The sequence below is a fragment of the Caretta caretta genome, chromosome 13 (assembly GCF_965140235.1).
Source record: "Caretta caretta isolate rCarCar2 chromosome 13, rCarCar1.hap1, whole genome shotgun sequence".
Classification (NCBI taxonomy): Eukaryota; Metazoa; Chordata; order Testudines; family Cheloniidae; genus Caretta; species Caretta caretta.
The window spans coordinates 20,764,524-20,779,812 of NC_134218.1; the positions used below are offsets into that span (position 1 = coordinate 20,764,524).

The 15,289-nt window shown below is 44.0% G+C and overlaps 1 protein-coding gene across 2 annotated transcripts in view; it reads right to left on the reverse strand.

Moving 5' to 3' along the window:
• Positions 1-4,300: 4,300 nt before the first annotated feature.
• SDC4 (syndecan 4) overlaps positions 4,301-15,289 on the reverse strand; it is a 31,326-nt gene continuing 20,337 nt past the window's right edge. For both annotated transcript variants that reach the window (XM_048819571.2, XM_048819570.2), the window contains exons 2-5: positions 9,262-9,406; positions 8,182-8,225; positions 7,699-7,888; positions 4,301-7,232 (exon numbers count right to left, since the gene is read on the reverse strand). In XM_048819571.2, the coding sequence (XP_048675528.1) occupies positions 7,081-7,232; positions 7,699-7,888; positions 8,182-8,225; positions 9,262-9,406 (531 nt within the window). In that variant the 3' untranslated portion in view covers positions 4,301-7,080. The remainder of the gene's footprint in view (positions 7,233-7,698; positions 7,889-8,181; positions 8,226-9,261; positions 9,407-15,289) is intronic.

A 15,289-nucleotide genomic window follows, 5' to 3' on the forward strand; every position in this document is an offset into this window, starting at 1 on the left:
AGGTGCAACTCAGAAGGACGGGTTCCAAATGGGCAGAGGAAAGTTTTTAGACTGGACTCCAGGAAAAAAATGTTCTGACAAGAAGGGCCACATGCACCCTGGGATGACAGAGAACACCAAGAACAAAGGCATTTAATTGATGGTTGCCTCATGCCCAAAGGCAACCTGCCTGATTTCCTCCCTTGGACTCTCCTAATCCCCATCATTACAGATGACCAAGGCTCAGACTAGTCACTAGCTAACAGGGATAATGAAGCCAGCCCTGCTGTGATACTGGGGAGTGGACTGTGTGGCCTAGGGCAGGCTCCCGCTGACCCAAAGCATTCTGTGGTGAATGTTCCAGATATAAACAGGCTGGCCTAATCTCCAGTTCCACTTCCTTCAGGTTTCAGAGTAGCAGCCGTGTTAGTCTGTATTCGCAAAAAGAAAAGGAGGACGTGTGGCACCTTAGAGACCAACCAATTTATTTGAGCATGAGCTTTCGTGGGCTACAGCAGCAACACCAGCAGGACAGTGGGGTGGGAGGAGGTATTGTTTCATATTCTCTGTGTGTATATAAAGTCTGCTGCAGTTTCCACGGTATGCATCCGATGAAGTGAGCTGTAGCTCACGAAAGCTCATGCTCAAATAAATTGGTTAGTCTCTAAGGTGCCACAAGTCCTCCTTTTCTTTTTGCGAATACAGACTAACACGGCTGTTACTCTGAAAGCAGTGGGAAAGACTCTGGCAGCAGGAAAACAACACTCTGCCATCTCCCTGCTGTAGGAGCTTTTCCCCATGGCCGAAGCTTTCTGATGCAATGTATAGCTGCACATCAAAGTGCCAAGTGTAGACACAGCCGACCTGTCCCTGCAGCGTTTAGCTATGCATGTAGTACCTAAGTGTAGACATAGCTCCTACCTTCCTTCTCTGGAGGGGAAAGCCCAGCCTGGGTTCTCTTTGGGCCCAGGGCTAACTCACTGCTCCTCTCTTGCTTGAGATCTCTGTTCCCAGGCAGCAGGGTCCTGGTAAATCTTCTGCCTGGAGCTGAAATTCTCTCTGCTGTGATCAGCAGCACATCCCGAGAGTCTCTGCCAGGTTTTCTTTTGACCCGTAGGGGCTTTTTGTTTTCACTTGAACTTTGTTACAAAAAGTCTCCTAGCTACCCTTTGGGTCTGGTCAAGCAATCTGTCTCCTCCCTCTGTGGAATGTCCCTGCAGCTCCCTGAGGGAGCCGCTCCCTCCCAGGGCCAGAGCTCACTCCCTTAAGGTAGAATGGCAGCCAGTTTCATCTGTCTCCAAGAGATGGTACTGGCTTCCCACCCCAACCTTTTCAGATTTCATCCCAATAATACTGGCTTTTGAAAACCTGCTCAGCCCAAGAGAAGGGACTGGCAGAGTGCAGTGACTGTACTGCAGCTCATTCACTCATGGAAGCAGAAATTGGGAGCAAAAAGAACAGTTCTGCTGGGGGTCTCTCATAACTCTGCCAATATCTATCCACCTAGTGCTGTCTACGCAGGGACTTAGGTCTGGTTAGCTACGCTGCTGAGGAATGTGGATTTTTCACATCGATGAAGTTAAACTGACCTAATTTTCTAGCATAGATCAGGCCTCAAGTAGGGGCAGGTGTGCGTGTGTCCCACCTCCCATTAGCTTACACAGAGCCGAGCCAACCCCACATGGTCAAAAATCATGAGTGACACCCAACTCCCCCCCCCCATCATGATTAGCATAAAAATGAGATTTTAAACAAATTTTTGGTGCCCCCCCCCTTTTTTTTTTGGCCTTGAAGTGGCCCATGGGCATAGCCAGTCCTGCTGCAAGCAATGCAGGCCTTGCATACACCAACACCATACCACTGGGAGTTAGGTGCCTACTTTTTATTTATTTATTTTTAAGTGGGCCTTACCCTCTCAGTTTCCCCTGCTTTAGCAGTCAGGCACAATTCACCAGCAGTGTTGCAAGGACGAAAATAGCTACAATACATGTTAATGGAAGCTCAAAAAGTACTAAGACAGTCAAAATAGAATATTGATTTACCTGAAGTTACATTGGCACAACTGGTGTGTAGACAAACCCTTAGATGCCAAAATAGAAACATTTTTGAAAAATGGGACAACCCCCCCGATGAGATATACAGTCATTTCACTTGTGTATATTTAGGGTCATCTGGGGAAGCACACTAACAGATTTTTCTTTTTGATTAAAAGAAGTTACCTTTAGCTCAGAATAAAAGAGAGCTCATTAAGAGGATAAAAATAGTTATACTGATTCCAATTGGTGGGGCAGATGGGCATGCCTCTGAACTTTGTCCTCCTTGCAGCTTTGTTTTTATAACAGGTTTCAGAGTAACAGCCGTGTTAGTCTGTGTTCGCAAAAAGAAAAGGAGTACTTATGGCACCTTAGAGACTAACCAATTTATTTGAGCATGAGCTTTCGTGAGCTACAGCTCACTTCATCGGATGCATACTGTGGAAAGTGTAGATCTTTTTATACACACAAAGCACGAAAAAAAAACCTCCCCACTCTCCACTCACCCCAAATTCAGGTTTTGTGCTGGAAATGGCCCAACTTGATTATCATACACATTGTAAGGTGAGTGATCACTTTAGATAAGCTATTACCAGCAGGAGAGTGGGGTAGGGGGAGGTATTTTTTCATGCTTTGTGTGTATAAAAAGATCTTCTACACTTTCCACAGTATGCATCCGATGAAGTGAGCTGTAGCTCACGAAAGCTTATGCTCAAATAAATTGGTTAGTCTCTAAGGTGCCACAAGTACTCATTTTCTTTGTTTTTATGTAAGTCAGAGCTGCCCGAAGCCATGTGACTTGGCTGGACTAGAATCTGGGAGGGTTTGGGGTTAGTAGTAGCTGAGTGAAGTGGGACTTTAAGATTTATTTTTAAGTGTACCGTATTTATACCACCTCATGTGCCAGCAGGTGAAATGAGAAACTTACATCTCATAGGTCAGAGCTGTAGTATAATCAGCCTTTTTTCTAAAGTCTGTTATGCACAGAGTCCCTGTGCTGTAAACTCGGGAGGGCAGTGAATGCTGGAACTGAACAGTTGAGTCCGAAGAGTTCTGCTACTCTGCTCAACAAGATGTTGCAAATTCAACCCAGGGGCTCAGAAAGCCCTTTCCCCAGAAACTGGAGAAACTGAGCAGAGCTCAGGTTCCTGATGTGGGCAAAAGCCACCAAGCTCCCTTAAATAAAGAATGCAAAAGTTTGGTGTTTTGCAGTTTCATTTGTGGGAATATTGTGGTAGAAACTTTGGAAAGCTCAGGCAATTTCCTCAGCTCAGAAGAGGAAGTCTGGGCAGAAGAGCTTACTCAGAAAAGTAAATCCACCCACCCCTCATGACTGTAGCAAGAGGCAAATGAATACTGAGAACCTAGGAATAAATCAGCCTCAGTTCCCTCTGCAAACAGCAAGTCCCAGAGGAGTAAAGGTCAGACATGATTCAGAGAAGTTGGCTGATATATTGGCCTTATAGAAGAAGCAAATTGCTCAAGAGCCCAGTAGACAGGACATGAAACATTAGCAAACAATAAGGAATGAAGTAAACATTTCTGCTATAACCATGTAGGAGTCTGAATGTTTGAGCCCCATCCCATTTCCCTAGACATCTGCTAATTCTGCCCACTAAGCACCTGGAGCAGGTGTTCTGCTTCTAACACCAGCTACAAGGGAATAAGACTCTCTCACATGGGCTCTAATCCAGAGAAATACAGCACCTCGTAGAAGGCTCTGCACTTTTCATAGAGAGCAGTCTTGCTGTACCCCCTGTGCCAGGCAGTTTTGCAGCTTTCCCTTACCATATGGTCATGGAGTAGCTGTGTTTAAGCAGCCTCACACTATTAGAAAGCAGGCAATGAAGTTCTGAGAGGCTGACTAGGTGCACTGGATCCTGAAGGCAATAGTAGCTCTGAGGTTCGGGTGTATACCTGGAGTTGCACCAGTTGAATTTCTATGTGTAGACAAGCACTTAGTGTGAATCTAAAGTGAACTCATTCGGATTAAGCTAACTTAGACTAAAGTGCTCATTCTGGAATAAGAGCATCCACACATGGAGTTATTCCAGAATAGCTGCTCCTGATTAACTCCTCATGTAGACAAGCTCTAAAAGTGTGGTTTTAAACCTATTCAGTTAGCTTGTCAGTAGACTTGCATGCATTAAATCCACATAAACAGTTTTAAACCAGTGTGCATCTCCACACAACACTTTGCATGGATTTAAACTAGCTTACTCACAACTTTGAATCAGGTAAGGCCTAAGTGCCATGCGTCATTTATGTAAAAAAACCCCAAAAGAACGTTTTTAGAAAGTACCAGTTTATTTGATAAAGTACCAGTGGGGGAAAACCCAAACAAAAAAACAAACAAACAAACAAAAAAGCACAATTACATGAGAGAATCTCTTCCAAACATCAAAAGAAAGACAATTCATGTTTCACAGGTGGCACGGTCTGTAGACAACAGTTACAAATGGGTTATTTCCATAACAGCAGAATTAAAAAAATATTAAGTTTCCACATATTAATTCATTCCAGAGCTAGGCCCTGGGACGGGCTGGTCTTTGAATTGAAAGGTACCCATTTAAAAAAAAAAAAAGGAGGGGGGAGGGAGAGACAGGACTCCTGCTAGAGACTTCATTGCAGGGGTTCTTAAGCTACAGGATCAAGCCTTAGCATGGAGTCCACAGAGAGGAGACCCCTTGCCCACAGCTATAGAACACAGAAGAGATCCTCTTCCTTACACCAGTCTAGAATCAGGTGTAACTGCACTGATTTCAGTTAAGTTATAACAGGTGCATAACTACAAATGGAAAGAGAATCAGGTCTAAAAAGTCTATGAAAAGATTCTCCACGGCCTTCAGAACCAGTATGATTTTTATGAGCTACACTGTATGCAGTTGCCCCCACTCTCCACACACAAAAAGCCACCCCACAGCCAGCTATTCTGTAATCTTCATTGTATCTGGAAAGGTAGAGACTCAGATCTAGCAAGTAAGACTGATGCAACAGGACCAAGATAAGTGGGTGTTTTATATACCAATTCTGGAACTAGCCAAAGACTGCCAGAAAACCCTGTAGGACAGGAATGCATCTTCTATTCACTCAATGAATGTTTTGTGGAACTGGACCAACTCTGACAGAGGTAGGATCTGCTTAAATGATGCATTAAAACCCCTTAAAAAAAAGTTAATAGCAAGTGGCTTGAGGAAGTCAGTGTTCCCATAGAGCCACCCTTAGCAAGAGACATGATCAAACAATATTCTAAATACTGAAAGCCATCCTACTGAAGGCAAAAGGGACTAAAGGAGACTAGTTCAAAATCTCTTAAATAGCTTAGCCTATAAACTGAACAACAATTTTGCAAGAGAAAAGGTAAAGGTTACTTCCTTTGAACAGTGAGCTTCCAACTTTTGTTTGCAGCTCTATTGCAAATTAGAAGTGTCACTTTGAAATAAGGGGACGGGATCTCAGCTCCACCTCCTGAACATGAAGGAGCAAGGCTGGCATTTTCAACACAGCAACTGTTTCTAATTCATGGAAGTTAATCTGATGGCTGCTGCATTCAGGGGGCACACAGAGCATTAGTGACCTGGCTAGTTCAGCAACCATTAGCCTGACCCCCAGCTGTGATGAACAAAACAAGGAAAATATTACTGCATTCAACATAAACAAGACATTGCACAAACAGCAGCATATAAACAGACCAATACGCCCTTCCCTTACACACAGTAAGGCTGCACAAGCCCCAAAACCTCTAGCCTTTGTATTCTTAATATTTGTACACTTTGCTGGAAAATATATATATATATATATATATATAAAATATATAGCTCTATAGGACTGATTACAATATATTACAGGATAAAAATTCCCATCTTTCCCTATAATATACTTTAATCATGTTTTAAGAATCCAATTTTGTATACAGAGTAATTCTAGCAGAAGTTATTGCCTTCAGTTTATAATTAAAAATTCACAGAATAAAGCTTAAATAGTTTTCACAATCATAAGAGATTCATTATATTAGTGTTTTATATATAAAAATGAAAAAATAACCAAAAAACCAAAACATGAGAAGGAACCATAAATAATCCTATAAAAATCAAATCAAAAAATTATGGAAAATCCCCATAAATATATCAATTGCATACAGTAGCTGCTATATAGAAAGGGAAACCTGTAACATACTGTAGCCAATCCTGCTTCAGTTCAGAATATGAATTGTATAAAACACAATATATACATCTAGAGAAATGCCCAGCCAAAGGAAACAAAGGATTTAAAAATCAAAAAAAAAAGTCTTAGGAATTTTTTAAAAAGTATGTTTTTTTTTATTTCAGTACTATTTCTAAAAACATAACACATTAGGCTATTTTCCCTACTTAAAAAATTATAAAATCCTACATTAAAAGGTAATTCTCCAACTTGTAAGAGGCTAGGTGCAGGGAAAGGTTAGTCTCAGAGTCAAGCAAGCCAAGAGGCTTTCCTGATTTTGCAGATTGTGACCTACCAAGGGCCAAAAAGGAAGAGGAAACTTCTCCCTAAGAGCCATTTAGGCCACATAGTTATTTCTCCCATGGGCCCTTTATGGCATATGGGCATCCTGAGCCAAGGACACAGCTACTCCCTGATAAGGCAATGGTACACTGTAGTGTAAGAGATTCATAGATAATTCTCTATAAAATGCTTTATATGATTGGCCTGCTGCAGGACAGGCACAATACTACAGGGGAAATAGAATAAAAAACCTTCTACACAACAAGGCAAATTGGAGAGTTGCACACCAGATACAAACACACATATATACACCCTCCCCTAAACCAAAAATAAGGAATTTGACAATCATTTGCACGCCCCCTCCCCCCAATATAGCCATGACAATGTTCCCCTCCCAGACGCTTTACATTTGTTGTGCCCTTGTTAGTTTAGCAGGATGGAAGGGTTGCACAGAAAGATTTTTTTTTTTTAAATCGCTTTGAAATTAGATCCAAGAGAGCATTTGTTGGGAGCATCTTAGCTTAGGTCCAAATGCTTTAACAATCAGTTTTTGTCCCTAGAGGGGCACAAGGTGCTGGTGGCTTTAAGCGTAGAATTCATTTGTAGGCGCTTTCTTGTAGATTGGTTTTTTGCCAAGATCATAACTGCCCTCATCCTTTTTCTTCATGCGATAGACCAACAGGAGGATCAGGAAGACAGCAAACAGCAGCCCAACTGCCCCACCTGCAATAAGAGCTGGAAGAGAATATGGAATGAATATAGCATTTAGGAGGAAACGGCTACCCTCACCAGTCATAAACCTATGAAATCTATCCCAGAGTTCCAGCATTTCAGGGCTTTCTACTGGCAGCTTCCATGTTGCTGAAAGTGACATTTTCAGTCCAAACAGCATCTAGAGACCAGAACTCACTTTCCACGCAGTTTATCCATAATTAAAAAAACCAGCATTTAATAAAAAAGTTTCTTTTGATTAACACAGGAAAGAAGCTTCCCTAATACTCTGTGCCTCCCAGCTTACCTGAACAAAGCCAGTTGGCTCAGTTTCAAGTGACCTGTGGGTTGTGTGTTTTTGGTCAGCATTCTTGCCCTCTAAAGTATGGGAACAATCATACGACCCCATTTTTGGCATCTCCATTTCCCCTTCCTCCCACATTTACAGTGTGGCTGATGAGTCACTAGACTTTGGGGACAGTGAAGTTACCTGCAAGGACTTCTGTTCTTTCAAAGAGGCTGCCGTTGGCTGTGCTGGCCATGGAAATCTTGTTGGACGGATCCATTTTCTCAGCGGGCAAGACTTTACGTGGAGTTATTTCATTGTCTACCACCAGGTTTTCATCCACATCCTTTGTCCCCTTACCGGTATCTTCAGGGATATAGTTGTCACTCGAGAACTGAATAAAGCAGAGACAAACCACACCCTGTCATGAGCAGCTACAAAACACTTCAAAACAGGAGAGACAGGACAGACACCATTTAATGGCAGGACAGTTGAGGTCATTCAAGAGTTCGGTGCATCGTGAGCACCTTATTCCAGTGGACTGGATATGGAAGCCAGCTATGGGGGGGTGGGGAGTGGGTTAAGGCAACAAGAGCCTTCACAGGCAGGCAGGCCGGGCCGGCCAGATACCACACAGAGAAGGGCTGTTGGGCTAGGTTTTTCTGAGAGTGCTCAAACACCACCTACCATAGGACTCTCTTCAGTGGTTGAAGCAATGTCATCTTCAGCATCTAGATAACATGCAAACATACAATACAGAATTAGTTTCCCTTTGCTTTCAGAGTGTTTTCCCAAAGCCCAGGCACACTCTATAGCAGCACTAGCTGCTATTGTCTAACTAGGGCTCTGCTTTGATTAAAGTGCCCTCTTATCTGTAAGTACTTTCACCAGTTAAATATAGTTTTGATTACACAAAGCCACATGATGCAAGCTCCAGATTACCTCATTCAGAGAAGAAATCTTCAGCTCCATCAAGTGGCTCTTGCTGCAGGGTACCAGGATTTGCTCAGAAAGCTAATATGCTCTTGTGTGCTATGCTGGCTTCAGGAGAGCACTCTTTTGAACACCCATCCCTAGAGGATAATTTGCTACGATACTAACCACCAGATCTGCCTGAACATGCCACATACTAATTTCAGAGCTTGTTCTTTACCTTTTGAGAACACAATGTGAACATAAAAAGGGAACAAGGAGCTGTTTAAACTAGTTTATGCTGGGAGTTTTGAAGCCAAAAAGAGTTCTCTGAAAACACTGAATTAACTAGCTTTCACTACTACACTGGTTTTAGGGACAAAGCTGGAAGATTCAGAAATGTTGGGGCTGGAGGAAGATGAGATTTAACAAAACTAGTTAAACTTTACAGCCCCATGGTATTAGGGTGTGGGGGGGTAATGATTTGAGTAATGCATTGTCTACCCATTGAAGATAGCATGTAATCTCATTACAGGGGTGACCTACTTGGATGCCCCTATAGAGATGGAAGACAGAATGAGTCCCACATCATGGCATGGTGCCCTATTGCTGTTCCTATCAGTGTACTGCATCCAAGCAAGCCTCCACATAGGAGGTATTTGATTAGGCTGCTCTACTGATTCTTCTGAATGACTTGCTGAGCTTAGCTTTACAGACTTTGTAGCCCATTGCAAGTTCCATTAAAGAGCCTGTGAGACTCAGGGGACTATGTAGCTTTTCCAGGTCACAGCTATGAAGATGTAATAGTCAGAGGAAGACTCCAATTTAAAGGCTATTTCTTTCTTGCCTACATACCATCATCTCCAGAACCAGAAAACCAGTCACTCTCTCTGCTCAAGTCAGGCCTGGGGTCACTGATATCTTCATCATCTGGCAAGGCTCCAGAAGAGAAATAGTCCTCTCCATACTTCTCTGGGTCCATGGTCTCAGTTTCTCTCACCTGAGAAGGGAAAACCAGCATTAGACATTAGGCAGCGCAGCCAGCACAGTAATATTTCACCATCTAACTGGTGAAGTTCAATTCAGCCCACCTAAAAGCACCATCTTTACCTTCTTGAAAACAGCTGAATTCCCCTAGTATTTGAGAGCAGGAACCAAGATCAGCCTGAGTGGGGATTTCCAGAAGGACTGTGGGTTCAGAAGGTTCCCATGAAGTGACTAGGGTCTGAATTTACTGAAAATAGCTTTCTGGGCAAGAGCTCATGGCAGAACTCCTTGAGGTAGAAGGGAGGAATAAAGTTCAGTGTGATAGGCAGGAGAGTAGTAGTGGGACTTATGCCTAAAGAATCTTTTCCAAGCCTGTGTCAAGAGCTAGATTGAGGTTTCAGTGCTACAGTGAGAACCCAAACCCAGTATGTTTAATAGCATCATTATTTCATTTACAATTCAGATACTTTATCATACAAAAGGTTAAAACTGAGATTTGTTTGCTCCTCCCCCCCCCCCCCATCTGTATATTCTGGGGAACAATACAAGGAGATCAAAAGCATTATAAACAGTAACTCATTTGTATCAAGTGTTCCCTCAACAACACACACAATTCAAAAAGCAAATACCTCAGCAGTTCCCTTCTCAAAATAAAACCAGGATACTGGGATCTGACAAACAGTCAGACATGTGCATTAGCATGGCAGCAGTAGCCCAGATAAGCCAGTCTGCAGGGGCATACAAAGGAGCCAAGCCAAAGAATTGGATGTTAAACTGCCTGACAATGGTTTAAATCAGACCGCATTTTTGCTTGGGCCTCTGAAGAGTAGGGGGTGAAGGCAGAAGATTTAGACCAAGATTATATAAGTTCCCATAACTATTCTGTATAACTTTAGTGACCCTTTAGGGCCAGTCCAGGCGAGGATTCCGTAACTCTGAGATCACGGACCGTCCACACTTCCAAACTGGCAGAATCCAGTGTTTGCTGTGGAATTCCAGCAGCAATTCACAATTCCACAGCCATTAAGTCATTTGCTTGTTAAGGAATTTAACCCTTTCCTTACAGTTGGAAGTACAATGCAAACTGAATGGACAGCTGCTGCCGCCGCCACCACCACCAGTTTCACTGGCCTTGTTTGGCTAACGATTCCCATTGCTATCACCAGTTCTGCTCTGCTAGCGATAGAAATGCTGGGAGCACTAGTGTGGCTGGTGGTGCCTAGCCACCTGTTACAAGCATGGAGATGCAGGGTTAACTGGAGAGGGGGGAAGTGGAGACTTGGGGGGTAAGGAGGGGAACACAAAATATTGGTTCTCCACCAAAGCAGCTCACCCTCCCTTCCCCCAGATGGAATGCCATCTTATCTGGTAGCTCCTGGAACCATTTAATCGGTGTTAAGCGCTCCCAGTGCTTCAAGGGGGTGGGGGGTGTTCAGAAAGCAGCCTGTCTGCTGCCTTGCCCCAGGCATGGTCCCACTGCAATAGAAGACCTGTGGCATTGCCACAGCTAGCCCTGCTCAACTTGTGGGCACAGGCTGCAGACCAAAAAACTGCAGTACAGATATATCCATAAAAACTTTATTACAGTGCCAGATACAAGTGGTCTTTTCCCCTCACACCAACAATCCACTTCCACATCCGTAGATATTGCAGTTGCCCCAGCCACCAGGCTCTACAATCAGGCTATGAGAAGCTTCTCCTCATCCTGAATTCGAGGGGCTAGAACAGTGACGCAATAGCTTTTCTGGCAGCTCTGGTTCATTCTACCCCTTCAGAGTCAAAAGGGACCAGAAAACACTCAACTGAGCATCCTGAAAAACCAAGAAGAGCCTGATTCTGCCAGACTCCTCACCTCCCATTATGCCCCAACTAAGACAGCTAGAAATACAGCCTGGATCAAATATTCCCAGCATCACTGGTCATTTATAGGACAACTTTTATACATTTATAGCGCCAACCTTAATTAGAAAGGAGGCATCTGAAGCTAGCCAAGACACCAGGGCTCCCTAAAATGGTACTGCAGCATAAGCCACAGCTGGAATGAGGAGGCTGCTGCTCCCATCCCAGACTGCGGATGTTTTATTAAGATACAGAAAGGGTTTGATTTCCATTTGCTACCAGGCCACTGTTCAGCAAGTCAAGGTGTGTCCCCCAGACAGTAGCTTTCATGTAGTGCAATGGCAACAGGTTGAGGAGGTTTTCCCTTGAAGAGCAGACAAATATTGACAGGTGTCAGTACTACATTACATCTTTGTGCCAGCTCACCCAGACTGTACACTCATGACTGGTGAATCACAACCATCAGGCAGACACAAAGCAAATGCCTAACAAGGGAGGCTCAACAGAGAAAACTAGGCTGGATCAGTGAGTCTGAAGGGACTGAGTAACCTGCCTTATTCGATCAAACCAAGGATGAGTAAGAATGGTAGACATTTGCTATTACTGGATACTTTGGAATACACCAGGTTCAGATATCACAGGGGGCTTATTCATCAAAATACACACTGTCTGTGTGTATGAGTGAGGGAGGTCCAATACTAACGAAGTTACTGACTCACAGCAGTAGATACGATTATATGGAGTTTTCCATGCCATTGCTCGTTTGGCCCTGGGCCCAGGAGAAAGTAAGTGGGAAGTTCACTCTCCATCTACAGTAACTTTCTGGAAAACATCCAGACAGCTACTGGGGGAGGTGAGCAGCAGCAGAGGGACCTACACTTCTACACACTTACCCTCAGAAGATTAATTGTGTATCCTTAGGGGCTGGGAGTTGAGACTATTTGAGGTACTGGGGTGCTGTTGGGCATCTCACTTCCTTCCTGTATGGGTAAATGTGGTGATATTCATTCCATGTTTCTCCCTACACAAACTCAAAACACACCCACGTAACAAGCAGGCACTTCCCTGGAGCTAGGTGTAAATCCCACCTTGCAGAGCATTCTGAATGGGAAGAGTTAACAGTGAAGCATCTGTGCTCTGTGCCGGGTGGATCTGGAACAGTGACATTCCTCACATACACACCTGCAAAGGGCACACAGGAGCAGTTCAGAGACTCCAATGGGGTTTGTGGGCTCAGGGAGAGGCTTAGTGCAATGTTACAGTTTCTTTTAATATTGTCTACTAGGGACATTGCATTTCTAAAGCAGGAGGAAAGTCTCCCCGCTTCCCCATATATATTCTACAGGCTTCCCTAGGAGGCAGTTTCCGGGTATGAAGACTCCCTCCCAAATGGGAATTTGCAGTCCATGGGGTGCAGAGTCAATAACACAGTGGTTTTCAACCTGTGGCCCATGTGACATCCTCAGGGCCATATAGGTAGTACTGGATGCAGCACACAACACTGTTGGTAAATAAGTTGAGAACCACTTCCCCTTTTCAAAAATATCTGGCACTTGCCGAATGTCCTCCACAGCCGCATTCAGCCTAATTTTGGCAGTCACCAGCTGGAGGCTGGCATCGGATCGAAACTGCTTGTGGCCAGTTGTTCTGCCACCTGCTATTATTGTGCTGGAACTGCCTCAGGGCTGAGTCCAGCCACTCTTATGATGGGAGAAAGACTAAATGACTGTGCAGCCTCACCTACTTCTGGCAGCTGAAGTCAAGCCTTCCTGCTAATATGCTTTAGCAAATAGAATCCTTTGACTACAGAAGGATGTCGCTTCTGCTAAAGTCCAGCTCCAGGATTTCTTCTGGATGTTAAGCAGCTTTTACCCACAGTGACGTGAATGCCAAGTAAGATTAACAAACATCACTGGGGGGAGGGGAATAGAAGGGAGGAGAAAGAGGGCAGGAGCTTTCCCTGCTTAGCAGGAGCAAAAAGAGAGGCTTACTTCTTAGCTGCCAGCCAGAGTGTGTGCAGGTATGCATACTCTGCCTTTATCGTCACATGCTGCTTCAGTAGGATCCACGCAGGGGAAGTGAATGTTTAGGCATTACAGGGATTAGCACACTAGACATGCCAAGATGCAGAGGTAGCAGCCTCCTGTGTATGGATCATTCATGTAGAAGAAGCCTATGGCTCCAGGCAGAGGAGCTGGCAGGGCTGCGATACCTGATCCCCTCTCTGGCTGAGGAGTCTGATTTCAGAGTGGCTTTGGCTCTATTTCAGAAACCTAGATCAGCACTAGCTGCTTCTCACAGTGAAATCTGCTCACACTGCAGCACACAAAATTCCTATCTAACATGTGACTTTCCACAGCCACTGACTAGTCCTGAGAAGGAAAAACAGTAAACTCTAACCAAGCCTGCCTCCTCCAGCCCACACACCACTGCCATAGCTTATGTGCCCTTTCACAGCAGCCGAAAACAAGTAACATTCTCTAGGGCAAGGGCATGAAATGCACATGATCAACTTTTAGTGCTGGCCATTGTCTCTGATCAAACACACCAATGTTTGAATTCACTCCAAGCTTCTTTGAAGCCTGGTAGAAAGTGAGTTGGACAGGGGTTGCACATGCCGATTCCCAGGCATCTGAAGTGCAGGGAGCTCTTTACAGGGTTTCCAACAAGCCAGATAATGGAGCCCTATAATTTGCTTCAGAGTCTCTGCTTCCCAGCACTGTGTACACAAGCCCAGGAGTAAACAGGAGTGAGGTGAAAGTCAAAAGAACATGAGCACTTAGTTAACTATTTGCACCCTGCAAAGACAGAGATATGGGGAGTTGGTCTGACAGCTCCTTTGCAGATGTTTACTGATAGTAAAAATTCTATTCTTAATTTCAACACCAGGAGATCAAGAACTGATTTTCATCAGAGAGACTCAACAGAATGTGTGTCTCACCTGCACATCCATTCATATGACCACTGGAAAGTGATTCAAACCCAGACAAGTCCTGCTGCAAGTTTCCTCCTCCGCACAGTGAATTTGAGAACGGTCACACAGGATCAGACTAGGGATCCATCTAGTCCAGTATCCTGTCTGATAGAGGACGATGTGAGAAGTTCCATACTGGAACAGTCATGGACTAGCCTGCCCAAATGGGAAGTTTCTTCCAAATCTTGTCAGCAGTTGATTTGTGCTCTGAAGTGGTCATCCTGCTCAGTACAGTCAGTTCTTCACAATATAGATATCTAATTCTTTTGAATTCTACTTTGATCTTTGTGTCTCTCTTCTAGCAAGAAGTTCCACACAGTAATGGTGCATTGAGTGAAAATATTTCCTAGTTTTGAATTTGCCACCTTTCAGTTTCATTGAATGTCCTTTTGTTCTTGTGTTATGAGACATGGGGTAAGTTAGAAATTCCTGATCTACCTTCTATACCATTCTATATGGAGAATCATCTTGTCCCCTCACTAAACTCAGCAGTCCTGATCTTTTCAGTCTCTTAATGCGGCACTGTTCCTCTAGTCATTTCCATTGCTATCCCTGAACACACACTGGTGTTCTGAGGTTTGAACACTGTACTCCAAGTGAGGGTATACCATTGATTTAAAATAATGGTATTGAATCTTTTCAGTATTTTTCTCCAGCCAATTCCTTGCTTCGTGTAGTTCTGCTGCACACTGAGCAGAATTTTTTCATTGAGCTGTCCACAGCAAGGCTTAGGGCTTTTAAGCCGTAACCACTCAAGGAAAAACTACTCACCCACAGCTTAGTTGTAGGGAGGATTGTTGGATCCCCAGTTACCCAGACAGGCTGGAATGGTTTCGAGTATATGCTAAAGCTCATCCAGCCAGTGAGTATTTGGGACTTCCTCCAAGATGCAGCTCATAGCCTAGAGACCTTCAGCAGTTTGTGCACTTGTGGATTTAGGGAGTAGCACAGAGTCATTGTGGACTATTATATTAGTGGAGTATTCATGAAAGAGACAAGAGCCCTTACAACATAGCCAACCTAAAATTCAATCACTTAGTATGCATCCGATGAAGTGAGCTGTAGCTCACGAAAGCTTATGCT